The following is a 27,145-nucleotide window of genomic DNA, read 5'->3' as shown; positions in this document are numbered from 1 at the left end:
ACTGCATGTTAAAAATTGCAGGGAACACGATAGAAGAATGAGGAGGAACAGGCGGGTTTAGAGAGGAGAGGTATTGGGGAAAGAGGGTTGTAAGGTGGAGGAATAGTAAAAGGTATTCCAGAGAAGCCAGACCTGTTGATGGGCTCTGGCATTTGGCCTAAGTGCTGAGACAAGCTCTTCTATACGTTGGATGTGTAGAAATTCATGTAGCAAAGACATAATGGAGGGGGAGACCTAGACATCCACCAGCTTGAGATGACAGACGTAGCCTTAACTAACATAATACCAATGGTTTGCTGTGATACTTGCTAATTTTGTGGGGGAAAAATGGAGAGGAGGAAGGGTGCGGGGTTATCATCCAGAGCCTCTCCCGTGACTGCTTCAACAATCTCATGAACCTTGCATTACAGTGCAGTTCTACTAGATGCTTAACATTGTTCCCCGATCAGTCCCACAGCGCCATCAGCTGAGGGGAAAATCTCATGAAGAGCAGAAGATACTCTGTACCATTGTGATAGGATTTTATAGTTTGATTCTTGAGTTTTACAGGAGATGGAGAACGTATGGCTTGACCTAAAGGCAGAGAGCCACACTTCTGGTGGAAAAGTGGTATGATGCTCCCTTTCCCAGCCCTTAACAAAGGCCAGTAAGGGTTCATCTGGTGTGTCTGAGAATAGGCTGTAGACGGCATGGCATAGTCGAAGATTTGCAGTTTTTCAAACTGTGACAGGAGTCTATGAAGGTTCATGTACATTTCAGCCAGTTGTAACAGTGATGGAGTTGAAGGTACTGCCAGTGTGGGGCAGGTATCCGAGGGCACAAGGTCAAAAGAGAGATTTGTTGCCGTTTTTGAGCCAAAGCCAGAAATGGGTTGAGCAGAGGGGAGAAGAGTAAGAGTTTTTTTTTTTTTTAATATATATATATTTCTTATTCCATTTGTAGCCACCACTGGATTTGGCTCAAAACACTGCAGCAAAATATATATATGATGGGGGGGAACAGCTTGGGGCCTTAGCCTAAAAAGGATTTTCCTGAAGCATGAACCTTCTGACAGATTCCCATGAGTGACAGCTCTTCCTAGTAATCCTTATATAGCTATAAAAAATGAGCAAGGAAAGGGTTTCTGAATGCATGGAACATAAAGCAAGGATAAATAAGGCAAATCTAATAATGGCCACTTTTTTTTTCTAACGTAGCAAAAGGAATTCTGCATTAAAGGAGTTGTCCCATCTTAAGGACCCTATTTATACCGGTAGCTTATGTAAATTGAAGACTTTTCCTAAATATATTGCTTTAGAAATTCTGCTTTGTTCTCCTATGTGAAATTATCCATCCCATTACTATAACCATGGACCTGTGGGATAGGACAAATGACCGTCATTTACTTAGCGCTCAGCAGGACAATTGTGCAGAGAATTGCAGTTTGCTGATAATGATCCAAAAGGCATTTGTACAACTTAAAGGGGTTTTCCAGGCATAAAGTGTTTAAAAAAAAAAAAGTGTATTGGTGCTATTAATGAGTTAATAAATGTACCTATATACTTTTTTGTGTGTTCTGAATGATTTCTGGGTGTCTCTGGTGTCTCCTGCTTTTGTTCACTATCTTCTGCTTCCTGCTGTGTAACTTCCTAACCCCTCTCCTCTCCCCCCCCCATACACCATCTCCCTGTCTAGCTATCCTTGCTATGTTATATGTCCTTCCCTACTTACTCAGCCTGACCCATATTACATACTTAACCTCCATGGCTTCCTCCTGTGAGATGGCCTCTTCTCCTCCTGTACTGTGTGTGCACTCCTTTTCCACTGTCACCTCTACTGTGCATGCATAGACATGCAGTACAGGTGATTTACCGGCAGCAGTGTGCATGCACACTGCTAAGAGAAGGACGCGCACCCTGCCAGTACAGGGGGAGGACCTGTCTCGCCGGAAGAAGCCACGGATGGGTAAGTATGAGTGAAGTGAATGGGGGGGGGGGGGGGGGGAAATAGTAGTGATGATCTGTTTCCATAAATGGGGAAACGGGTCATCAGAAAATGTTCCTGGGGCAGTCTCATGGGTAAATATACATTTTTTTTTTATTAATAATGTTATTTAGAAAATAGGAGAGTGTATAGATTAGTGTAGGGATTTCAAAATATCCCGGAAAACCCCTTTAAGATGACACTAGTATTACCCATAGCACCTGGTTAATGGGGGCCGGGTTGCATATATTACTTTGAGGGCCAGAAGCTTCAAGTTACAGCTCTGCTTGTGTGTGATTGTGTGTATTGCAATATGGTATAAACATTTTCTCTCTAGAAGCACCACAGTACTTCTAGAGCAGAGCTCCTGTAATTTACCACTAGAGATGAGCGAATATGCTCAATCGAATACCTGCCGCCGCATAGCTCCCGCTGCAAAAACACTTCTGGGGCATCAAATTTTTACTGCCCCTCCCACCCTCCCTGGCGCCAGGAGCTATGCGGTGGAGGTATTCAATCGAGCATATTCACTCATCTCTATTTATGACATGCGATGGAACACACTGCAATGTTTTTTTTTCTTGTGCAGTCCAAGAAGAAATCTAAATCACTAAATCAGTTTTTTTAATAGTAATATACAAGCCTCCATTTTAATCCAGTGTGACACGTCATTCAGCCTTAGAGATGAGCGAGTAGTATTCGATTGAATAACTCCCCTGCAAAGATATTGGTGTAAAAAAAGCGCCAGGGAAGGTAAGAGGGGAATTGAATTTTTACTGCGTTTACCGCATGGTATTCGACTAAGTACACCAATATCTATGCAGGGGAGGTACTCAATCGAATACTACTCGCTTATCTCTATTCAGGATATGTGTTGTAAGAATCCTAGAGATGCCTATAGGTATGAGGCCTAGAACCCATGTTTTCCAAATACAAAACTTGAAAAATAGGATTCTTTCTAATTACGTTACACTAGGGTTATTCTGTTTGTAAACCTCACAATAAATTGTTGCAAATCCTTGCAGTTAAAAATATATAAAAGATATACATATATATTATCTCAAATTACTTCATTATTTAACTGTTAATGTTATAGAGCACATTCTCTCACAGGTATATTTTTGAAAATTGGTGAACACTTTTCTCTTTAAAAAAACCCCCACAAAAATAATAATTGTAACAATGTAACACTGTAGAATGTTTATCTAGATTTTTTTTTCCTGAAAAAGTAAACTGTTCCAGTAGTGAATTTTGTTTTGGTCTTTTCTGCAATTAAACAAGGAATCTAAAAATGTGGCAGTACAAACAAATTTGGCGTAATATCCCAGCAGAAGTTTAAGACCTAAATGCCTGAAACCTCTGTTTTATTTATGCCACTATGTAACACCTGCAATAATGTGCTACAAGCCATAAAGACAAAAAACAAAAACATGATTTGTTACCATTAGGTTAGTAAGCAAGAACAAAAAAATGCACATATTTTATCCTATATCCTATTGCAGTACTTCCACAGTTTTCAGATTATCACATAGAAATACTTAATGTCCTTCTAAAAAAAAATCTGTTTCTACGATTACCAAATGGTGTGAAGAGCATCTCCACTAAGTTAAAAAAAAAAAAAAAAATACAGCAGTAGTGGGTTACGTGTTCACCTACAAATATATGGCAGTACCTATCATATGTACATCTGGTGGGAAGCTAGATTGTCCATGAATGGCCGCACAATATTATCTGTAGAGAAGTAAAATACCAGGCCAAAAGTAATTGAGATTGGAAGAGCAGGTAGAGCTTTTTTGAAAACTGCCAGGAGCAACAGGGTCAGACACAAACCCTATAAAATGAAAAAGAGATGTTAAGAAGTCTGCTAATGTAGAACAATTCTATTGAATTAGTAATGTTATGCATACCTATGAAGCTACTTACTATTAAAATGGCAACAAAACAGGCCAATGTGGTATTCCAGTCTCCGCTCGCTGTTGCTGCTGCTTTTCCTACAAGCACACTGTAAAATATGAAATCTCCAAGACCAAGCTTTACTCCCCCTATGAACAAATAGAATGGAAATAAATTATCAGTATTTTAGACAAAGCTATTCATTTCCAGTGAAACTGGACAGACATCAGATGTATGACACCTGATTATTCTTCCATGGTCTACTAAAAAAACATGAGTGTTGCCGTGGGTCGACAGGTCTCACATCCTGGGCCTCCCGTACGGTCTCCAGCTCTAGTCCTATGTCTGGATTGAGTCTTCACTCCTCCCTCCACCCCCACACTTGCAGATTCTTAGTTGGCTCTATGGCTGCTCGTACTCATCGTAGCGCTTCTTTTTTCCTACTTTGTTCCAGTTCACGGTTTAGGATTTTATTATCACCTTATGTGCCTTTTACACTGTTTTACTTGTATGCTACCATTTGGTATTGTTTACGGTATTTGCTACCTACTCTCTTATTTTATTGCCAGTCCTGCTTGCCTTCCTTGCAATTTTATCTGCCTGTTAGTATAATGTAATTTTATAATTACCTTTGAAACTAAAAAATATGGAATATGATCATCATTTATTTTATAGATCTAAAACTGTGTGCAGATTACGGTTATAAAAGAAGATGGGGCTTAAAAAGAGTAAAACCAAGTCTTCTTATTGATTACCTATTCTAAGAATAAGGCTAACAATATGAGATTGGCGGGGGTCCAACATGGCACCTTCATATACAAGACAACATACTCTATTAACCCTTTCACTGCCAGGCACGTAGCTATACGTGCTCCCAAGGTGGTAGTTCAGTAGCCGAGGACGTAGTTACTACGTCCTCCTTACTAATGCCGATATCTCTGGACTGCATCAACATACCTTGATGCTTTAAAATGCATTTTAAAGAAGAGAATCTCATCTTTAAAATGATACCAGGGACTTGATGATTATACTTACAGTCTTGGAGCGATTCACTGTTGAAAACACTATTTGTCATTGAGATCCAACTGCAGATCTCAATTCCTGACAGCGTTTCAACAGTGAATCACTCCAAAACCGTAAGTATAATCATCAAGTTCCTGGTATCATTTTAAAGACGGGATTCTCCTCTTTAAAATGCAATTGAAAGCATCAAGATATGTTGATGCAGTCCAAAGATATAGAGCTCCAAAGTGTCCCCCCCCCCCATCTAAGAAAGCAATTTGCAAACTTTAACAGGAAAGGGAGAGGGACACGAGCAGTTCAGAAGAGAGAGAGAGAGACAGAGAAACAATCAGACTCTGTACATACCCTGTATGTGACAGCAGGAGGGGGTGGCAGGGACTCTATTGTCCCTATTAACCCTTCTCCTGCCAATCAGAGAACATACTATACATTTGTCTCTGATTGTCACATACAGGTATAATGTAATTCCTCCCTGAGCTTTACTAGTGGGGTATTCTTATGTTATACCCCTTGAACATAACCAGGAAGTTTATTGGCGCTGTGACCCAGGCATTTACCATTGTCCAGGTCGCAGCGCCAAAAAAAAAAAGTCGCACCAAACACTTACACAACATATACATAAAGTTGCAAATAAAGTTTACATTTCACCCAATCCCTGTCCTGTCTATACCTGAGCTTTCTACAGTAAAATACGTCTCTAGTGATGTCCGTTACACACTAAAATAATAGTAATAATGATTATCACTAGAGATGAACGTATAGATTGCTAAAATTTTTATAGGGGGATGGAAAATAACATTTTTATGTAAAGTCCTATTTAATTTTCATGCGCAAAATGGGATGGCTTGGCGATTCTTTAACACCCGCCCCTTTAAATATATTCATCTGTGGTATTTATGAACTCCTCACATATTGCAGTTTTATGTACAGTACATTATGTTTGCAGAAAGGGATTGCTTGAGCCGCACTTTAGTGGCAGATTAGAATTTTTGCGCAATTTTTGCTAGCAATCTCTGTTTGCCGCAAAGTTGAATGAAGGTGGTTGTATATATGAGCTATTAAATTGTGTTTTTATATACGGTATGCTGTGTAATCTGAAAAAAAGTTAGATTTTGGTATCACAGTCACCGTTTGGTAGGTGCAGTATAGCTTTTAACATATTAGTGAACAGCAGCAAAATCCTGCTTGTCTTCTGTATACGTGTTTTAGGGAGTCTGAGCTCTTGTTGTAGTTGATGTTTGCGGTACATATAGTATATATACACATTGTATACACCTTAAGCTATTATTTTAAATGTATTTTGTATATGAATCTGAGATTGAACATGAGTTTTAGGTGCAAATATGTGTTTTAGCATATTTTTTCAAAAAATTAATTGTGTTGGTCGCAAAGTTGCATGAAGGTGGATGTGGCTATCGATGACCCATTAAAATATTTGTAATCTTCAGGTTGTCTACTTTCAAAAAATATATAGGGTTTAGGGGTTCATTTACTTTTCATGGTGTGTAATCCCTACATTTTATAGGATGATACTTTTTTAACATTTCCAGCTTCAAAGCAGATTTTTGTTCCTTTCAGTTCTAGCGATTTTCTGAAGACACGTGCATGCGGGTGCAGGCTATAGTGATATGTATGAACTCTGCACATGTTGAGCTCTTATTTTGAGGAGGTTTGGTGCATTTAATTTTTTGTTTGGTTTCCGCTTTTAACAACCAATATACATTTATTTGCATTTTTTCATAAAACATTCACTTTAAAACAAAATTGCATGAAGGTGCCTGTTCGTATACAGTACCAAGTACCAAGTGGCATTCTGACAATACTGCAGGTGTCTACTTTAAGAAAATATATAGGTATGGGGGGGGGGTTGGATGCTTTTTTTAATGTTGCAATTTAGGTTTGATTTGTTCATCTCAAAACTGTGAAAATTGCTCTGGCTACTGGAGGTGCAAAATTTCTAGAGACCTTTGGCAGCGAAAAGGTTAACCCTTCCTACCCTATCAATGCAAATCGCCTTTTCTACCATAAATTTTCAAGAACAGGGACACCACCCTTAGTTCACCAGAGCTAGCGACACCAACTACTCTATAACATTATTATTATTGTTATCTAAATCTGCCTACACTCCAATAAATATATAAAGAATTCTTCTGAGTGAACCAAGAGATCAGCCATTTATCTCTTCATCTCCCTCACCATCTTGTATCTGACCATAAGACAAATGACTACTGCCGAAACCTCCCCTCTCTGCGAGGCTGCACAGAGTTTCTGCAACCAATCCACACTTCTCTATCAGCCAAAAATTAACCTGTGTCCTCTGAAGGGTTCTACGAAACTGTCTTATTTGGAAACATACAGAAAACTCTACAGACTGACGACTTTACCATTAATTACCTTTTATCAACCTTTTGTAAGGTCCTTTAGGTTTCATACATAAATATATTATGGATTAGAATTGTACAGAGCTATAAAAAGGCAACCAAAGACATTCATGCACGTTACTGTTCTTAAGTTCTTTGCCTGTCACATTTTGTACTAATCCCATAGAACAGAAATGATGGAATTCTCCATTGGATGCTGTATAATGGACCATACCTCCTGTATTACAAAACAGCAGAGGACTGTATGTGCCAACATACAGACTCCTATAAACCGCTCTGCCATGTGCATAAGATATAGTTGAAAAACAATTAGTTAATATGCAAGTAATACATTATATATGTACCGTATATGTTATATATGCATATATTGCTGTTTTAGCTTGACACCCATCTGTAGACAGCATTGTGGGGGGTTTTGTTTGCTTTTTTTTGGGGGGAGGGGGGTCTCTAGTCAGTACAGAGGGTCCTGGTGGACTGTGCAAAATGCCTCAGACAAGGCGTCCTTAAAGGGTGCATTCACACGGAGTAAAATGGAGTGTAATTTGGAGCGTTTACGGAGCGTTTACGTAAACGCTCCGTAAACGCTCCAAATTACACTCCATTTTACTCCGTGTGAATGCACCCAAAGACTGCTACAGTCTATGAAGTTTTATTAGGATTATTCATGGAACTCTGTAAAATCAGTGCGCACACTTCTTGACACTTACTTTCCTCATCTCCATCATCTGACATTGCAGTCCTATTGTTAGATGTCCGAATTTCAGACTCTGGAGCTTCTGTATCCACTTCTGATATGTGGTTAACACTTTCTGATGTTTCTAAAATAAAATTTAAAAAAGGAGCAGACAATAGTGGCAGATTAAACATTTGAGATATATTTCCAAACATAAATAAATGATTAACTTCTTAATGACCAACCTGTGTTTGTTCCCTAAAGAACCATTTTTTGCATTTTTCTATACTTGCATACAAAGATACAAAACTTAAAAAAAAAATTTCATCAATGTAACAATTTGAGGGCTTGTTTTTTGGGAGGACAAGCTATGGTACAGTGCCTACAAGTAGTATTCAACCCCCTGCAGATTTAGCAGGTTTACACATTCTGAATTAACTTGGCATTGTGACATTTGGACTGTAGATCAGCCTGGAAGTGTGAAATGCACTGCAGCAAAAAAGAATGTTATTTCTTTGTTTAATTTTTTTTTAAATTGTGAAAAGTTTATTCAGAGGGTCATTTATTATTCAACCCCTCAAACCACCAGAATTCTGTTTGGTTCCCCTAAAGTATTAAGAAGTAGTTCAGGCACAAAGAACAATGAGCTTCACATGTTTGGATTAATTATCTCTTTTTCCAGCCTTTTCTGACTATTTAAGACCCTCCCCAAACTTGTGAACAGCACTCATACATGGTCAACATGGGAAAGACAAAGGAGCATTCCAAGGCCATCAGAGACAAGATCGTGGAGGGTCACAAGGCTGGCAAGGGGTACCAGGGGTGAACCATGAGTTTCTGCCGCCTCAGGCAGACGTCAGAAAGTCGCCCCCCCCCCCAACCGGAGGAGGGGGTGGAGCCGATTGGAAGGGGGCGGGGCCTTACAATCACCAGCTTGTCCTGGACTGGCTTAGGTCAGCAAAAATGCCGCCCTCCCTGGGGCCCTGGCATAGCGCCGCCTGAAGCGGTCACTTCAGGTCGCCTCATGGGAGGTGTGGCGCTGAGGGGTACAAAACCCTTTCCAAGGAGTTGGGCCTACCTGTCTCCACTGTTGGGAGCATGATCCGGAAGTGGAAGGCTTATGGAACTACTGTTAGTCTTCCACGGCCTGGACAGCCATTGAAAGTTTCCTCCCGTGCCGAGGCCGGGCTTGTCCGAAGAGTCAAGGCTAACCCAAGGACAACAAGGAAGGAGCTCCGGGAAAATCTCATGGCAGTGGGGACATTGGTTTCAGTCAATACCATAAGTAACGTACTCCACCGCAATGGTCTCCGTTCCAGACGAGCCCGTAAGGTACCTTTACTTTCAAAGCGTCATGTCAAGGCTCGTCTACAGTTTGCTCATGATTACTTGGAGGACTCTGAGACAGACTGGTTCAAGGTTCTCTGGTCTGATGAGACCAAGATCGAGATCTTTGGTGCCAACTACACACGTGACTTTTGGAGACTGGATGGCACTGCATACGACCCCAAGAATACCATCCCTACAGTCAAGCATGGTGGTGGCAGCATCAGCCAAGGGGCCTGGCCATCTGGTCCGCATCCATGGGAAGATGGATAGCACGGCCTACCTGGAGATTTTGGCCAAGAACCTCCGCTCCTCCATCAAGGATCTTAAGATGGGTCGTCATTTCATCTTCCAACAAGACAACGACCCAAAGCACACAGACAAGAAAACCAAGGTCTGATTCAAGAGGGAAAAAAATCAAGGTGTTGCAGTGGCCTAGTCAGTCTCCTGACCTTAACCCAATTGAAAACTTGTGGAAGGAGCTCAAGATTAAAGTCCACATGAGACACCCAAAGAACCTAGATAACTTGGAGAAGATCTGCATGGAGGAGTGGGCCAAGATAACTCCAGAGACCTGTGCCGGCCTGATCAGGTCTTATAAAAGACGATTATTAGCTGTAATTGCAAACAAGGGTTATTCCACAAAATATTAAACCTAGGGGTTGAATAATAATTGACCCACACTTTTATGTTTAACCCCTTAGCGACCCTTGACGTAACTGTACGTCATGGGTCGCATGGGGATGTATGGAGCGAGCTCACACGCTGAGCTCGCTCCATACACGGCAGATGCCGGCTGTATAATACAGCCAGGACCTGCCACTAACAGCAGCGGTCGGTGCCCGAGCCGATCGCTGCTGTTAACCCTTTACACACTGCGGTCAAACGCGACCGCAGCGTGTAAACAGCGCAGGCGGCATGGGCGCCGCCATGTTTCGCCGATCGCCGCCCTCCTGAACGTCACAAGAGGGCGGTGATCGGTTGCTATGACAGCCGGAAGCCTATTGAAGGCTTCCAGGCTTGTCTCTGCACGAGATCTATTAGACGATGCCAGAGGCATCGTCTAATAGAAGTGCTGGGATTTTGCTATTCACTGCAATACTGTAGTATTGCAGTGAATAGTATGAGCGATCAGACTCCCTAGGTTTCAAGGTACTTAAGGGGTCTGATCATAAATGTAACAGAAGAAAAAAAAAAGTTTTTAAAAGTATTAAAAAAATAAAAAAAATATAAAAGTTCAAATCACCCCCCTTTCCCTAGATCAGCTATAAAAGTAATTAAAGAACATTAAACATAAACATATTAGGTATCCCTGCGCTCCAAAATGCCTGAACTATTAGAATATTAAAACATTTATCCCGTACTGCGAACGGCGTAGCGGCAAAAAAAATAAAAACAGCCAAAAAGCGTTTTTTTCAACACTTTGCCTCCTATAAAAAATTGAATAAAAAGTGATCAAACCATCGGATCTTTCCCCAAATGGTATCAATAGAAACGTCATCTTGTCCCACATAAAAAGACACCACAACCAGCTCCATACATGGAAATATGAAAAAGTTACAGGTGTTAGAACATGATGACACAAAAATTTTTTTCTATTTTGCAAAGTTTATCATTTTTTTAAAAGTATCAAAAAATTTCAAATACTATATAAATTTGGTATCACCGCGTTTGTACTGACACGTAGAACACAGGTAACATGTCATTTGTACCAAACAGTGAATGCTGTAAAAATTAAACCCATAAGAAAATGGCGCAAATGCATTTTTTCTCCAATTGCGCCTCATTCTGAATTTTTTCCAGCTTCCCAGTACATTGCACAGCATATTGAATGGTGCCATTACAAAGTACAATTTGTCCCGCAAACAATAAGCTATCATGTGACTCTGTGAACTGAAAAATGAAAAAGTTATGGCTCTTGAAATGTGAGGAGGGAAAAACGAAAATGCGAAACCAAAAAATGGCCTGGTCCTTAAGGGGTTAAAATTTATTAAAATTTAACTGAGCAACATAACTTTTTGGTTTGTAAGTTTTATGCATCTGTTAATAAATCCTGCTCTTGTTTGAAGGCTCTAACTTATTTGCATCTTATCAAACCTGCTAAATCTGCAGGGGGTTGAATAATACTTGTAGGCACTGTATGTGATAGCACCATTGGCCCTTTTATTAACTCTTTCTTTGACTGAAACGAAAAAAAACATCAATGTAACCATTGCCTTTAAATTGCTTTAAATTTTGCGTCATTCACTGTGCACTTAAAGAGGACCTTTCATCAGTTGGGGCACATGCGGTTTTATATACCGCTAGAAAGCTGACAGTGCGCTGAATACAGCGCAGTGTCGGCTTTCACGATCTGTGCACCTGGTGAAGAGCTATCGGTGCCGGTACCGTAGCTCTTCACCATCATCCTGACTGTCAGGAATGCCCTTCCTCACAGCAGCGCCTATAGCGCTGTACTATGAGAGCAGGGAGGAACGCCCTTCTGACGGTGAAGAGCTATGGTACCAGCACCAATAGCTCTTCACCTGGGGCACAGATCGTGAAAGCCGACAGTGCTTGGGGCACATGCGGTATATAAAACCGCATGTGCCCCAACTGATGAAAGGTCCTCATTAAATAGCGTGATGAATTTATTGTCTGGATTGATTGAGTACAGTGATACTAAAGTTATATATTTTTTGAATAACATTGTGAGCATTTTTCAGGTATCTCCCAGTTGCAGAGCATTGGTGATGTTACTGTCGATACCGATATCACTGAACTGGCAGAGGCACCAGCCTTACAGCTTAGCAACATCGCTAGGCAGTAAGAAACACCTAGGAACACATAGAAGTGTAGTGTTAAAGAGGCGTTCATCACCACCCAACAATAACTTGAAATACAATTTTCAGGAAAAAAAAACATGTTTATAGTGCATACAATTAGAAAAGGACCCAATAAAAAGTATAAAAAGCTGGGTTCATACACAGTTACATTAGAAACGCTTGAAGCTGTTTAAAGTGTTTTAAAATGGGTTTTTCTTTGTTTGTTTTTTTAATGAATGCCTTTCTGTATGCAAATACAGTCCACTGCCTTATCCCCCAGTTCTGTCGATGCCGCAGAATCAAAGAGAAAATAACCCCTGATTGGGGTCTTGAGCTTCCCATGCTTGTAGGCCTGAAACCTGTGGCCTATAAGGTCGGGCAGCTATACTGTATATACTTACTTCTCTGTTCCACAGGAGGCACCTCTCACTCTCTTCCCTTGCTCCGGGCACACTGCTATGACATATATGCGCCTAGAGCAAGGAAGAGAGTGTGGGGTAAATACTGGGGCCACTGCTGGGGTGGGCAGTAGTAAAATGTAGGGGACATTATACTATACAGCACCACTGCTGGGGAACATTAAACTGTACTGGCCACTGTCAGGGTTAGTTAATGATAAATTTGTATTGTATAGAAGGAATGCGGCCCTTCAGTTTAAAAAAATTTTCTATGTGCAAGCCGCTTGCTGACCAAGTTTGAGACCTCTGAACTTAGAGCATGCCGTGTTTTGAGAAAAAGTCACCACCAACCATAGATTTGCCACAAACCAAAATGATATTTCTATTATGGTGTTTATAGCTCTCTAAACAATAACAAACATCTGGCCTCAGATATTTTGGCTTAGAAACACAGGTGGATATAAAAAAAACACCTAAACAATGTGTGGCCATCCATCTTTATTGTTACTTTAAATGGAAACACTGCATAGGTGACTTATAAGAACACTTACCTCCTGAATGTTGACTTAATCTTCGATTTGTATTTTCTGAATCTGCCATACCCACAATCCATACCATGGCAGCTTTTAAAGTGAAATAAAAAAAGAATTGCATATCTATAAATAATATATCTTATCACACAATACAATGAAATTGTAGCAGCTTGAGTGGCTAGAAAGAGAACACCACTTAGCCGGCTCTGTGCATTGGATGACAGCAATGGATGCTTACAGGTTTTAACTGATGTATTTACATGCATGAATCCATGTGAATCTGAAATACTGACGGAATACTTTAGACAGCATAATTCATTAGTAGTGAATATTTTAATTCGCTATTAACCACTTCATGACCGGGTCATTTTCATGTTTGTTTGTTTGTTTTTTTTATTTTATACATGTCGTTTTGAGGGCTATAACGTATACTTGTTTGGATTATTCAAAAATGTTTGCATCTTTTTTGGTGATAAATAGGGCTTTCTTTTTGCATATTTTTTCCTTATTTTAATATCCGAGACGATGTTATGAGAAAAGGACTGTTGTATTGCCAGGGGTAGGGCTAGAACCTGTGGCATGTGAGTGGTAACATTTTTATTTATTTATTTTTATATACAGAGTGGGCCATAAGTATGGATATACCCAGGTGGGCCCTAAGTATGGATTCACCCAGATTTGGATACACCCAAGGTCTCCGGATCTTACTTCCTTGGACTTCTATCTCTGGGGAGAATCACATTGACAATTCAACACCATGGGCAGAACTTTGAGTACATCCTTTAGTGGGTACTGTCGTTGCTCCATGTCACAAACGTGTCAATACTCGATAACAAATAAAGTTATGTTAAAAATGAGCCCACCATTGTTCTTCTTGTGCAATTGTCCATGTTTTTGATGCGTCACATGACCCCCTTCCCATTGAAAAAAGTAAAGTTGAATCCAAAATGGTGGCTTTGCAGATGGCCGCCTCGGGCAACACCTGGCCTCAAATGTTTCCCCCTACCATGTACTAATATGCCACAACCGATAAGATACTTATAAGATACTTATGGCCCACCCTGTACATTGTACCCCTAATAAGGTTATAATAGACCTTTAGATGGCATTTTAACTTAATAATTGTTAAAAATCTGATTTAAACTGGAGAACTTTGGGACCCCAGCGTTCATGTGAACACCAGGCCAGATGCAGAGGCACAACTTGGCTGCTCCCATAACTGTGACACAATATTCAGAAACGCCCGTGCCTTCTCTATAGCAAGTCTGGGACTGCCTGATTTTGTGCAGCTGCTTTAGGGTGAGTTCACACGGGGGAAAGTAGAGCGCAATCTGGCACGTATACACGTGAAGGAGCCTACAATTGTGTCCACCATCTCACAGCCAATGATGGTCATTACTATGACAAACAAGTATAGGAAGTGCTTCACACCATGCATACCGGTAGATCTTGAATCAGATTTATTTCTAATAATGATCCATTACACATATTAGTATTTTTTTTTTTTTTTTGACTTTATGTTTTATGGCATGTTTCTTTTAATGGGAATATGCCCAAATATGTTATTTAAATAATCCATGGAAGCATATATTACATCTTATAGTAATATAGCATGGCACTGGATATGGAAAATAATGAAACAATATTTATTATACTTACAGGAATATATCAGTGCTGGAAATATAGGCTCGTTTCTTTCCTGTGCAGTTTCTACCAGCATCCTCAGGGGGCCCTTTGGACATAATACAGCTAGCAAATCTGTCAGCAAAGACACAACAGTTATGAAACACATCAGAATTTGTAGCATTTATTTTCATATTTATCAACAAAATTTAATTTTATTAGGGGTTTTCTGAGCTAAAGATATTGGTGGCCTACCCTCGGATAAGTCATTACTATCAAATCAGTGAAGGTTCAACAAACCGCATCCCGATAAAATCAGCTGTTCTCAGCATCTGATTCACAGAGAATGGCGCAGGAAGCAGACAGCTCTGTTCTCCATGTAGTGAACACACCAAGGTATTGCAGATCAATACCTGCAATAGGAGCTGAGCTGTGGTTACTAGGTTCAGCCACCAAACAGAGAACAGAGATGTCTACTTCATTCTCTGGTCACTGGTTCATGTCCCCTATTGGGACAACAACAAAAAAAAGTATAAAAATAAAAGCTCCCCTTCAATAAAATGTCCCTTTTCCTATATGCAGTATAAAGCTCAAAATACAGTATTAAACAGCACAAATTTGGTATATGGCCATAACCATAACAAACAGTACAATAAAATCAAACCATTAGTTAACCTGTACGGTGAATGGAGTTTAAAAAAAAAGAAAAAAAGTTAATAACATTTGAAATAATTTTTTTGCCATTTTATCTCAAGATATGGAATAATAAGTGATCAAAAAGTTATATATGGTCTAAAATTGGCCCACAAAAAGCAACCCTCAAACAGCTTCGTCAACAAAAAAAAATCCCGGTGCTGCGAAAGAACTCATTTACATACCGACAAACACCGGGATTTTAGGCGAACGGCGGCGCGGTGAAGACAACGAAAGGTAGGAGACAAATAGCCTTTCTTAAGGCTATTCCGACGTGTTAGTTAGAAAAAAAAAAAAGGGTTTGAAAGATAGGATCCCTTTAAATGCATTATCCTGGGTATAATGTATAACAGCGTCATGCATGTGGGCATAAACCACAATTGGGCTCACACCAGCGAGCAGATGTGAAAGAGTGCTATGTGCTTTGGATTGTTTGGTTTTTGGATGTCTTGTCATCTTGGCAGAGACCCTAAAATGACTCCTACAAAATGGGGTCGCTACAATGTCATTAAGGTGTTAAAGTTCAAGAATCAAGGACAGTAAAACCCACCTCTGTCATCAGATTCTGTCTTGATATAGCAATTAAGGAGAGTATGCCACCAGAAAAGTCAATACTGAACCAGCCACAGTGCATTGTAGGGGATGTTATGGTGAACACCCTCATTTCCAAGTTGTTTTCAAAATATGCAAATAAAGCTGAAATGCAACAAAGTGTGCCTCCAAGGACTCTATATTCTGGTTTGAGAACATGAGGCTCTGGAATGCCCTATTCCCTGTTGACTGCCACTGTGCTGCAGTGTTTTTTTTTTTGTTTTGTTTTGTTTTTTTTTTTTTTTTTTTTTGGGGGGGGGGGTTTGAATCCATCCACCCATTCAATAGATGGCTCCCAGAAGGTTGTTCTCCAAGTGGGAATTAACCTTTTATTTTCTATGAAAAAATAAAAGGTTACTGCCTACTTGGAAAACAATAGCTAATTTACATACAACCTACCATGGGCCATTTTTTTCATCATTTAACATTTTGCATTTGGTGATAGATCATCTTTAAATCAACGTATTAAAAAACAAGAACAATTAATTGCATACCATAAACAGATATGGCTCCCAGAATTACCCATGCTGACCACTCTGGCAAATACTTGATGAAAACAAGGGCCATAAGAGCACTGATCATTATCAGATAAGCCTGTTGTAGCTGAAGAGGCCCCTTCCAATGAATGCAGATCATTCCTACTGCCCCAAAATTCCAGATGACAATGAACAAAGTTGGATAGTCCATTGCCACATTGTATGTCTTGAAAACTTCACTATAAAAGTAAAGCAAAGTCATTAGTTTTTAGAAATCAAATAGCATGCACATATGTATAAAATTTTCTCGACCAGTCTAATAGACTAATACCTCCATTTGTGATCTACAAGCTTTCTAAAAGGATATTCCTTAATTGACATGTATATATAGACAATACAGAGAGTCTCTATTGGCCCTCCACTGTAAACTCTGCTTCTCCATAATAGGTCCTATGAGGGATCATGCCACATGTTTTGTCATTTGAGCTAAAGAAGGTACATTACTGTATTGGCTCAAGGGCTACGAGGAGTTGTCTAACCCCAAAATGATTTTATATACTGATCACCTATACACAGGTCAGCTGACCAGCGGCCTCCAACCTGTTGGAAGCTGGTGCGGTGGACAGAGTGTGTGCAGTTCCTATTACTTGAATTGGAGCAGCTGCATGCATTCCCTGTCTACTGCTGTAAATCCTGATGCTGGGTCTCTCTGAGTCCTGGGTGTACTGATCAGTACAGATACTGATGACCTATCCTGTGAAAAATCATTTTGGGGCCAGACCACTTGTTTTGGGTTGGTGACACATAGTGTACATGGATGCGGCTACAACTGCATCCTGTCCCTGGTGGCCTGTGCTTTTCAGTGAAACACTGCCTCATCTCAGCTGGATATCATTCCAGGATGTTCGGTTTTGCTGTCACCACATAACCTGTAATGATATCCAGCTGTGCTATCCCAACCTACCCATAGTGCTTATACAGAAGTTTATGGAGATTCCCATGCACCTCAAATACCTAATATGCCTCAGATTTTAAATGGGGGATATAAGTCCTTAGTCAGTTTGAGCTGTCACTACTTGATCACACAATCACACTTGACTCCTGGCAATAATGGTGCTTGTGAGACACTGTCTGTGCCCCTTGCTTTGTGAGAAGGAATAAGAATGTGTTGTGCCCCCAGCCACCCCCATAACTGGCCGCAATAGAGAAAGGAAAGAGGAGTCTTCCTTCCTCCTGCTATAATGTGGTTGGCTCCGCACTAACAGCAAACAGAAGTTTGGCACTGGGCACTGAACAGAGAACATGTCAGGTGTTGGCAAGTGTGCACATCATGTTTTCTGGGGAGCAAATGGTTCAGTACAGTTACTTTCACACAGCTTATTGATCATATTCACTGGCAACCTGCTCCTGATGCCCTGTAATAGTAAGAAATGGGAGCATACTTACCATAGATAAATGTAGGTGAACATAAAAAGTAGCATCAAAGATGAAAGAATGAGCCATCCGTGAATAAACTGAAAAATAAAATGATTAGATTTTGGAATTCAGGAGCAGTACAAGGTAAGGTTATGTTTTTTTAAGAGGAGGTTATCCACGATATTAATATTGATAATCCATCTCCAGCGATTTAGCACTGCTGTCCATACTCAGAACAATTATTATGTCAGATTTCTGAAAACGGTCTTCATTGCCCATATCAACCAACCCAGCACTGCTTTCATTTTTTTAAAAAAGATTAATTGTGATTGGTTACTATGGGCAACTAAGACCGTTTTCAGAAATCTGCCACATTACACTTTTTATAGCGGTTGCATAGTTAGTAGGGTTGAAAGAGGTTCACCCAAGAGATGACTAAAAGGACCTAAAATAGTACAATGCTGCCATAAATGCTGGCACCCGAGGAAGTGATTAAAAAAGGTGCTATACTTACCTGTTCTCCCAGTCGCTGCTTACAGCTCTGCCCTCTGGTCCTCAGAACCAGAATATCGTTACAGTGTTACAACCAGGAAGTGCTTTTGGGCCATTGAAGCCAGTGATTGGCTGCAGCAGTGTTGTGGGTGTATGGCACCTCCCCGCTGCAGCCATGTAAAGATATCCTGGCACGGCAAACCGTGATGCAGTGCTGGAAATAATGGCCAGGAATGGCGGATAAGTATAGCATCTTCTATTACTTAGAATCACTTCCTATACTTGCCCTAATCTTTACATAACTATTTATAAAACCCCTTTAAGCACATCCATTTTAATAACCAGTTTTGAATCTCTGTATTTTATTCACAACTCAAATCATCTAAAAATAATTTTTGTGAGGGTTAAGGACCCAGACATGGTAATAGCCACAATATGATTGGGCGGGGCTCTATTGTCTACTTAATATCATTTTACGATATCTACTAAGCAAGGGTCAGTGGAGTATTTTATTAGAAGATCTCAAAAACAACACATATTCATCCTATATTACTCTTACAATAAGGGATGTCTCTGCATTTGGTGCATCTGTAATCGACGCATAGTCAATAACCTTTGTATAGACAATATCAAAAGGAAATTATTTATACATATACTGAAATATACCAGCCTGACTGAAGCCAATATAACATTAATTCTCTATGATCTGCTATGATCTATTGTTATCCACTACCTCATATACGGATTCAAGTTCTAACAGAAACCTATGTCTATTCACGCATTCATAGTCCTTAGGACCTTTCTACTATATCTGTAGCCTGAAAAACGTCACTATGTCTTCCAAAACATTATGCATTATTCTATAGCAGGAAACAAAATAAAATACCACGATTAAGCAAACAAACCTTTTATATGCGATCTCTACTTTCTGGGAAACATGATCCATTTTGGTCTCCATTGTCTAGTAATGGGTACATCAGGCTTTTTTATGCTATTATGATCATCAAAATGCCATGGAAATCTGACATCTACAACATACGAGTTTACAAGGATTAACAGAATAGCTGATTTGGCTTACCTTGTAGCAGCGATACTTGTATAGCAAAACCAAGAATATTGTCATCACAAGGATAACACTTATCATAATCAGTGTATTCAATACAGAATTTAGAAGTCTTTGACCAACAGATGGGGTATCTTCAGAAAATGGGGTGTAAATTCTAAAATGAAAAATTAGCAGTCAAGGAAATAAGGTAGAAAACAAATCTTAGATCTACTTTTAAAAGCCTAGAAAATCTAGACTATATATTTCTATTTAGTACATATTTACAGATAACATAATTAATAAGGGTGTAAAAATTAATTTTATCCATCAATTATGACCTAAAGTGTTACAGTGTTAATCCAGAGGAAGACATATCACTACAAGAGAGGTGACAATTACCCCAGATTAGAGGAAAAATTCTGCCCTGGCTCAGAATAACTTTCTTGGTCCACTCTTGTAATAGGTCTACTTTACTCAGTAACATTTAAATCGTACCTTTTTATAAATGAATACTACACATGAAAATATGAAACTTTGTGATATATCTTAATAGAGAAATAAGTTTTTCTCTCCAATTTTCAGGCAGTTACTTTCTACATATTAGTCTATGAAGAAAGAAGGAGTAGGATGAGCCTGCCGGAAGACTCAAATAATTGCGGCAGCTACACTCTGCTACTCTGTACTCTTAACACTGCTAGGTTTGTAGATCAGAGATTAACAGTACACAGAATGAGGCAATAAATCAATTAACCAGCTGGCAGCAGCTTCCCACTCCACCCATCTCTTCTCCATATCAGCTCTGTGCGTGAAGTTGAATATAGAATCTAATGTAAACAAGCAGTCAGATTAAAGATAATGAGAAGGAGAACAGCTTAATAAGTCGGAAGAATATGCAAATCTGACTTCCATGATGTAATTAGGAAGCCAGTGCCTCAGGCATGCATACCAATAGAGGGCGCTCACTGAGAATGTGCAAGTCTATCTTCCATGATCTAATTAGGAAGACAGAGCCTCAGTCAAGCAAACCAATAGAGGGCGCTCCCTTTAACATCATGCTGACCTTCTCAGAGGCCTTTGTTTGCAATGATGTTGGGATTATACCAGGTAGCCCCTCAGCCAAGGACAGCTGTTTCAATGTTCTTGCATCTCATCAGCTTGGCACAGAGAGGACTGACCTGGCAGAGGTGAGAGGCTTAGACAGGGTTGAGGGGATATCGTCACTCCATAATAAGACTCCACACACCTAATTGGTGGTCTCTCCCTATGGAGTGACGATATCTCCTCAACCCTTAATAAGTGGAGAAGGAAACAGATATAAATAAGAAGATATATTACAAAGTTTCTTATAGTTACAAGCACTATTAATTTACAAAAAGTTGTTAATAACTGGAGGTACGCTTTAAAAGGGCTTATATCTCTGGAGTGGTTGACCGGATTTGGATAAACAAAACATCAATATGCTTAGGGTGACAGACAATGGGCTTGTCAAACCTGGTTACAGGTCCTGTTAAAGAAACATTTTTCTTCTGGGGTAATTTATACTTATGATTTTTTTTTAACTGCAATTTTTCTCTTTCATTAAATGAAGATATTAATATAATACCACTATTGATAAGGTATGATACAGTTAAAAAGACACAGCTTTAAAGAGGACCTTTCATCAGATTGGGCACAGGCAGTTTTATATACTGCTGGAAAGCTGACAGTGCGCTGAATTCAGCGCACTATCGGCTTTCCCAATCTGTGCCCCGGGTAAAGCGCTATCGGTCCTGGTGCCGTAGCGCTTTACAGTCAGAAGGGCGTTTCTGACACTTAGCCAGGGACGCCTTTCTGCCCAGCAGCGCCAATCGCGCTGTACTGTGGAGCGGGGAGTAACTTCCCCCTCCCTCTCCTGATAATACTCATCTATGGACGAGCTGTGTGAGAAGAGGGAGGAGGCGTTCCTCCCCACTCCACAGTACAGCGCGATAGGCGCTGCTGTGCAGAAGGGCGTCCCTGGCTAAGTGTCAGAAACGCCCTTCTGACTGTAAAGCGCTACGGTATCGGGACCGATAGCGCTTTACACCGGGCACAGATCGGGAAAGCCAATAGTGCGCTGAATTCAGCGCACTGTCAGCTTTCCAGCAGTATATAGAACTGCCTGTGCCCAATCTGATGAAAGGTCCTCTTTAAACCGCATTGATCAATCAACTTTTTTTTAATCTTTAGTAAACCAGAAATATAATTTCTTTAAAACATTTTTCTAATATACTTAACTAGGTTACTATACTCAGATTAGAGTACTTTAGTACAGAGAGCCTTGTTTCCCCACAAAACATCCCCCACATTCCTGCTAGTTAGTGAAAGACAAGGCACATAATATACAGTAATAACAAATACAAAAATGTAAAAACGTCTACTTACAACTGTCCATTTTTCTCAGTATAGAAGCTGACTGACTTTATGGTTGCAACAACTACAACCATACAGAGTGTGACCGGCACAAAGAGCATTATTACGTGTTTGGCTCCATACTTCAGTGTCATTTCTTCTTCTTCATTTTCCACTGGAGCGTCCCTGATAGAGGATGCTGCTCCGGAGGTTTCACCATTTGATGAATCTTCCAGCACTGATGTGCTACCACTGTATTGTTTCTGTTGAAGATGTATAAGTCAAATAAAAAGCCTCACACAAACACATATACAGACTGGTTCACATAAGACTCATCCAAGTTATTTCTTTTGCACATTTTCTGCTCTAGATTTTGCACACATCATTGCAGATTTACCAAAGAATTCACCCCTTACACTGAAAAGGGTAAAATCCACTTTAAAATGCAGCAGCATAAACCTACATGCATATTCATATTCTCATGCTAATATATGACAGGATGTTGACATTTATGTGGATGGAGATTAAAACAAAGTTGGTATTGGAGTAGCTGAAACACTGGATCTCAGAAGGTGTGGTCAGGGGGAACTTGGCACAAATTATGAGAAAGAAAGCCAATTTTAATACTTTAATATACCATGACTTACCTGTGCATTACGCATTTGAATGCCTTTTCTAAAAGAACCATGATATGCATGTACATCGTGGTGATCATACAGTCAAGCTTTAAAGCAGTGGCGTAACTAGGAACGGCAGGGCTCATGGTGAACTTTTTACATGGCCCCCCCAAAAAAAAAAAAACACAGCGGTAGCAGCTGTCGCTGGGCCCCTAATGTCCCAGGCCCTATGGCAGCTGCTACCCCTGCTACCCCAGTAGTTATACCACTGCTTTAAAGGGGCTCTATCATTGGCTATAGTGATTTTTAACTAATCATATATTTGCATAGCCTTTAGAAAGGCTATTCCAGATACACCTTTTATTTAGTAATCCTCCCAGCCGTCTCACCTCTCCCCTGTTTACACATAGCATACAGTGCTCAGAGAGCATCACAGACACTTCTGCGTGCACCGTAGAGGCTAATTAGCATATCAATAAAAGCAGGCCAATTCAAAAATGGGTGGGAGGATTACTAAATAAAAGGTATGACTGGAATAGCCTTTCTAAAGGCTATGCAAATATATGCTTAGTTAAAAATCACTATAACTTGCATGACACCCAGGAATCCAGCATTTCTGCTGCCTTCCCTCTAGTCCTCCCAATGACTGTTTACATGCACATGCCACTTGACTCTAGTGGTCACGTGACCTATTACTGACATTGTAGCTATATGAAGGGAGAAATGATGCTAGTAATATGATATCTGATTGCAGCAGTAGCCACAGGAAATATGCAAGTAAACAGATAACGGAAGCACCAGCGGAGAGGCAGTGAATACAGAGATTCATGCTAGGGAATTCTAAATATAACATAACCGCTATAAACAATAACTACGAGGAGTGATCCAAAAGTAATGATAATCGGTTATTTCTAGTGCACACAAAAATAAAAATAAAATGTCCTCTACTCGCTTAGGTACCCACTAGTTCAGGGAAAAAGAAAATCACTTAAATAGGCCACAATTCCCGGGAGCTACGTTCATTTGAATACGAACTGCTGAGGAGTGAACATCAAAATGGAAAAAAATGAAGTCAGAGCTGTCATCAAATACCTCTGCTTGAAAAAAAATGTCTACCAAAGACATACACAGCGACTTGGTGGAAACATTGAGGGACTCTTCTCCTCCATATTGCACAGTTGCACGCTGGGCCAAGGAGTTTAAGCTGGGAAGAGCAACAACGGAAGATGAACATCGTGAAGGACGCCCATCCACGTCCCTCGACACTGGGGGCAGAGATGGAGGGACATGAAGCTCTGGGCAGATGAAGGGGGGGACGGCATGACACTGGGGGCAGAGATGGAGGGACATGAAGCTCTGGGCAGAGATGGGGGAACATGAAACTGGGGAACAGATGGGTACATGAAACTGGGGGAAGAGATGGGGGGACATGAAACTGTGGGCAGATGAAGGGGTGGGGGTACAGCATGACACTGGGGGCAGATGAAGAGGTTATATGAAACTGGGGGAGAGATGGCGAGGGGACATATAATGTCCGGGTGACTGTAGGAGGATTATACTGTGTGGGAGCACATGAAAAATTAATGAGAATGGGCGGAGTCAACATAAAAGTGGGCGTAGCTAAATTCGCCGCAGCACGCGCCGCATATTTTGTCCCTCTTTCTAATCTTCAAAAGTTGGGAGGTATGCCTAAAGCTATCAGAAAAGACATATTTCCGATGGCTTTAGCCACTGAGAAGCCACGCTACTATCTACAGCAGCGCTATTCAGCTGGAACGCACGCCGTTATGGACGCGTGTTCCAAACTGAATGGGGTCACCGCAACATGAGGAACTGTATTGCGGGGTCACGGCATTAGAAAGGTTGGGAACCACTGGACTAAATGTATAGACTTGTTAGGAGACTATGTAGAAAAATAAATTATTATTTTTACTATATTCATTGTGTTTATTATTGATTATCATTACTTTTGGATCACCCCTCGTAAAACGTGACTCCAAAAGTCATACCTCCCAACCGTCCCGGTTGGAGGGAGGCATGTCCCGATTTCAACTCAGATCTGCGTCCAGAGTACGCAGATCTGAGTTGAACACATATGCGGCTGAAGCAAGGAGCCGACACAGGTCAGCTCCTCGCTTCGAGCGGCGAGGGAGCGGAGGAGAAGGTAAGTTTAATGTGGAGGTGGAACGTGAAACTGGGGGCAGATGAAGGAGAGGACGGCATGACACTGGGGGCAGAGATGGAGAGGGTGGCATGACACTGGGGGCAGAGATGGAGAGGACGGCATGACACTGGGGGCAGAGATGGAGAGGACGGCATGACACTGGGGGCAGATGAAGGAGGGGACGGCATGACACTGGGGGCAGATGAAGGAGGGGACGGCATGACACTGGGGGCAGAGATGGAGAGGACCGCACGACACTGGGGGCAGAGATGGAGATGACTGCACATTTTGTCCCTCTTTCAGTTTTTCAAAAGTTGGGAGGTATGCAAAAGTGGGTTTTTTTTGTTTGTTTTTTTAACACAATGTTAAAACATAGCCCACCAATCAGATTTATATTTTACTATTTCAGTACAGTTGTTATATAAAGGACATAAATTGGAATAAAATATTCACATTAACTTTAAAAGCAAAGTACTGCATGTGACAGTAATCTCTAACCCTATTAATAGAAGGATCTTCTGTAGTTGGTGGTCCATCTTGATAAGAAGGAAGCTGTGGACTCTCAGAGGCAATAAGTGATGTTCTCTCATTGCACTCCTCTTCTTCCTCACTGTCTGAGCTGTTCATGAATGTTATCATATCTCCAAGTCACAATTATCTTCAATGCAGAAACAAAATAAAAGTATTAGCATTTCACTGTTCATGGGTTACGCACCACCTCTCTATACACAATGGCAAATACAAGAACTACACAATCTTTACTGTAGTATGGTAATGAAGGATGATTTTCATAAGTATCACATGTAAATATCAAACAGATTGTTATGTTTCCTATTTCTTTTGTAGCCACTCTTACCTTTGGCTCAAAAAAAAAACAGCAAAATTTATAACAGAAAAAGTGACATTTTCCACAACCTGGGGCTTCAGCCTTAGCGAAGCAAAAAAAAAACATTGTGGAAAATAATTTTTCTGCGGACTTTCTGCCCCTACCACACCTACACAAAAAATGCTAATATAACTGACATGCTGCAATTTTCAAAAACACAAGCATTTTTGAAAATGCAGCTTTTTCACTGCATTTTTTTCCTGAAATGTGTGGATGGGATTAGGCAGAATCCCATCCACTTTGCACGAACTGTAAAATACAGCATTTTTGCAACATGGGGCTTCAGCCTTAAAGTGGTCTCACTACAGACAACCCATTTATCCATCTGCAGGTCCAAAATGCCTTCCAAACCAATAACAATGCCATGGAAGGACCTTTAATAGGTGCAGAAAGCATACCTTTGTGGTCATAAATCAATGAGGCAATGCAAAAATAATCATCTCTTTATGGATATGCAAATCAACCAGAAAGTGCACTAGAAGCAGAGCCTATTTAGCCTATAGGCAGCTACAAATTCTCTGGTTCCCTTTTGGAATCACTGCCCTACATCATGAGTCTCTGTAGGCAAATGCAGGCTTTTCCATTAAAATAATATGATTTGATCGGTTAGTGGTCACAAAGGTACCTTTCTGCTCCTTTTAAAAACCCATACCATATTAGTTTAGAAGATATTTTGGACATGGCTGCCTGACTTTAAGATGAATATCCACTCTTGTACCTGGCTGTCCCAATGTTCCACAACAAAAGCTTCTGTTTTTTTCAAGTTTGCTCTCTGCTTAGCTCACAGAGAGTGCCTCTAAGATTTCCATATGTTGTAACACTGCATAAAGATAGGGGATGTCCAGATGAGAAAATTCCTTTAGACGATACCTACTGAATTTAATGGACAGTTGATTTATTGCATCAGTACCCCAAGTCCTCCACAAACAGAAATCCCATAAGGTATACATCTTCCTTACACATAACAGATATTGGGTAGTTTAATATAGTGCCTACTCGAAAACTGAGCAAGCACCATTGCCAAGGGGACTGAGCTGTTAATGAGAGATCCGGTGGCAGTGTCTACAATTAGTGAAATCCTAAATCTTCTGGGAAAGGGCAACAGCAATTTACATAGAGTTTGGGACCTTAAACCACAGCTGTATGACAATAAGCTGGTGATTTGGTGCCCCAAACCATATGACAGGTTCCCTTTAAATGACTGAGACTGCTGTACTTGGATATCTACATATTGCAGTGTAAAACAAGAGAATGGAGCGGTGTCATTCACACACATATGTGATTAAAGGAATAAAAAACATATTGCAAAGCTGATTATATATGTCACATCAGGTCTGCCCAATATGTCTGTATATGGGACTACAGCTCTATTCCCTTTTCACATACAGGTGGTGAAGAGACATGTTGGAGGAACCCTTTAACATCTTGACTACTTCTAGAACTAAAGGGTAACTCCAAACAAAATCACTCTTTTATATAAAATGTTCACATTTCAGGTTCATACATCCTGAGTAGAGATGACCAAATACAGTACAGATAGAAACTACTAAAAAATCCATAGCCAGGGGCCAATGTCAATCTGGAAATCCGGAACCAAAAAAAAGGAAGCAGATTTCACGCCAATTCATTTCACCTGAAAAACCTCTCAACAAGAGTTAATGCAGTGACTACAAGGACCGGGCTCTGCCGAACACAATGCAACGTATTCACACACTGAGATACAAATTAACAATGTTTTACCTAAAAGGAGGCGCCCGCTTCCGCATTGACCTCTGCCGG

General features: G+C 40.4%; 1 protein-coding gene across 2 annotated transcripts; it reads right to left on the bottom strand.

Moving 5' to 3' along the window:
- On the bottom strand, positions 1-27,145 carry LOC142197408 (presenilin-2-like). 2 transcript variants are annotated; one of them, XM_075267660.1, is made up of 11 exons: positions 27,107-27,145; positions 24,979-25,138; positions 21,733-21,962; positions 19,363-19,504; positions 17,823-17,890; positions 16,395-16,615; positions 14,653-14,751; positions 13,012-13,083; positions 7,967-8,077; positions 3,886-4,004; positions 1-3,793 (listed from the first exon to the last, which is right to left on the bottom strand). In XM_075267660.1, the coding sequence occupies exons 2-11, from the start codon at positions 25,117-25,119 to the stop codon at positions 3,638-3,640; spliced, it is 1,359 nt and encodes a 452-aa protein (XP_075123761.1). In that variant the 5' UTR covers positions 25,120-25,138; positions 27,107-27,145; the 3' UTR covers positions 1-3,637. The 2 variants fall into 2 exon arrangements, with proteins under 2 accessions (XP_075123761.1, XP_075123762.1); XM_075267661.1 differs by lacking the exon at positions 27,107-27,145 and adding an exon at positions 27,000-27,075.

Source organism: Leptodactylus fuscus, chromosome 3 (genome assembly GCF_031893055.1).
Source record: "Leptodactylus fuscus isolate aLepFus1 chromosome 3, aLepFus1.hap2, whole genome shotgun sequence".
Lineage (NCBI taxonomy): Eukaryota > Metazoa > Chordata > Amphibia > Anura > Leptodactylidae > Leptodactylus > Leptodactylus fuscus.
Note: the sequence above shows the minus strand (reverse complement) of the source record. Positions and strands in the feature narration are given on the sequence as shown.

Bases quoted from the DNA above. Each gene is read 5' to 3' on its own strand.
- LOC142197408 (XM_075267660.1), bottom strand. From the start codon at position 25,119: ATGATAACATTCATGAACAGCTCAGACAGTGAGGAAGAAGAGGAGTGC. The intron at 14,752-16,394 runs GTATGCAATTAA...CTTTGCTGACAG, and splicing joins GGGAGCCATATCTGTTTATG to ATTTGCTAGCTGTATTATGT. The intron at 8,078-13,011 runs GTAAGTGTTCTT...ATTTTATTTTAG, and splicing joins ATTAAGTCAACATTCAGGAG to AAACATCAGAAAGTGTTAAC.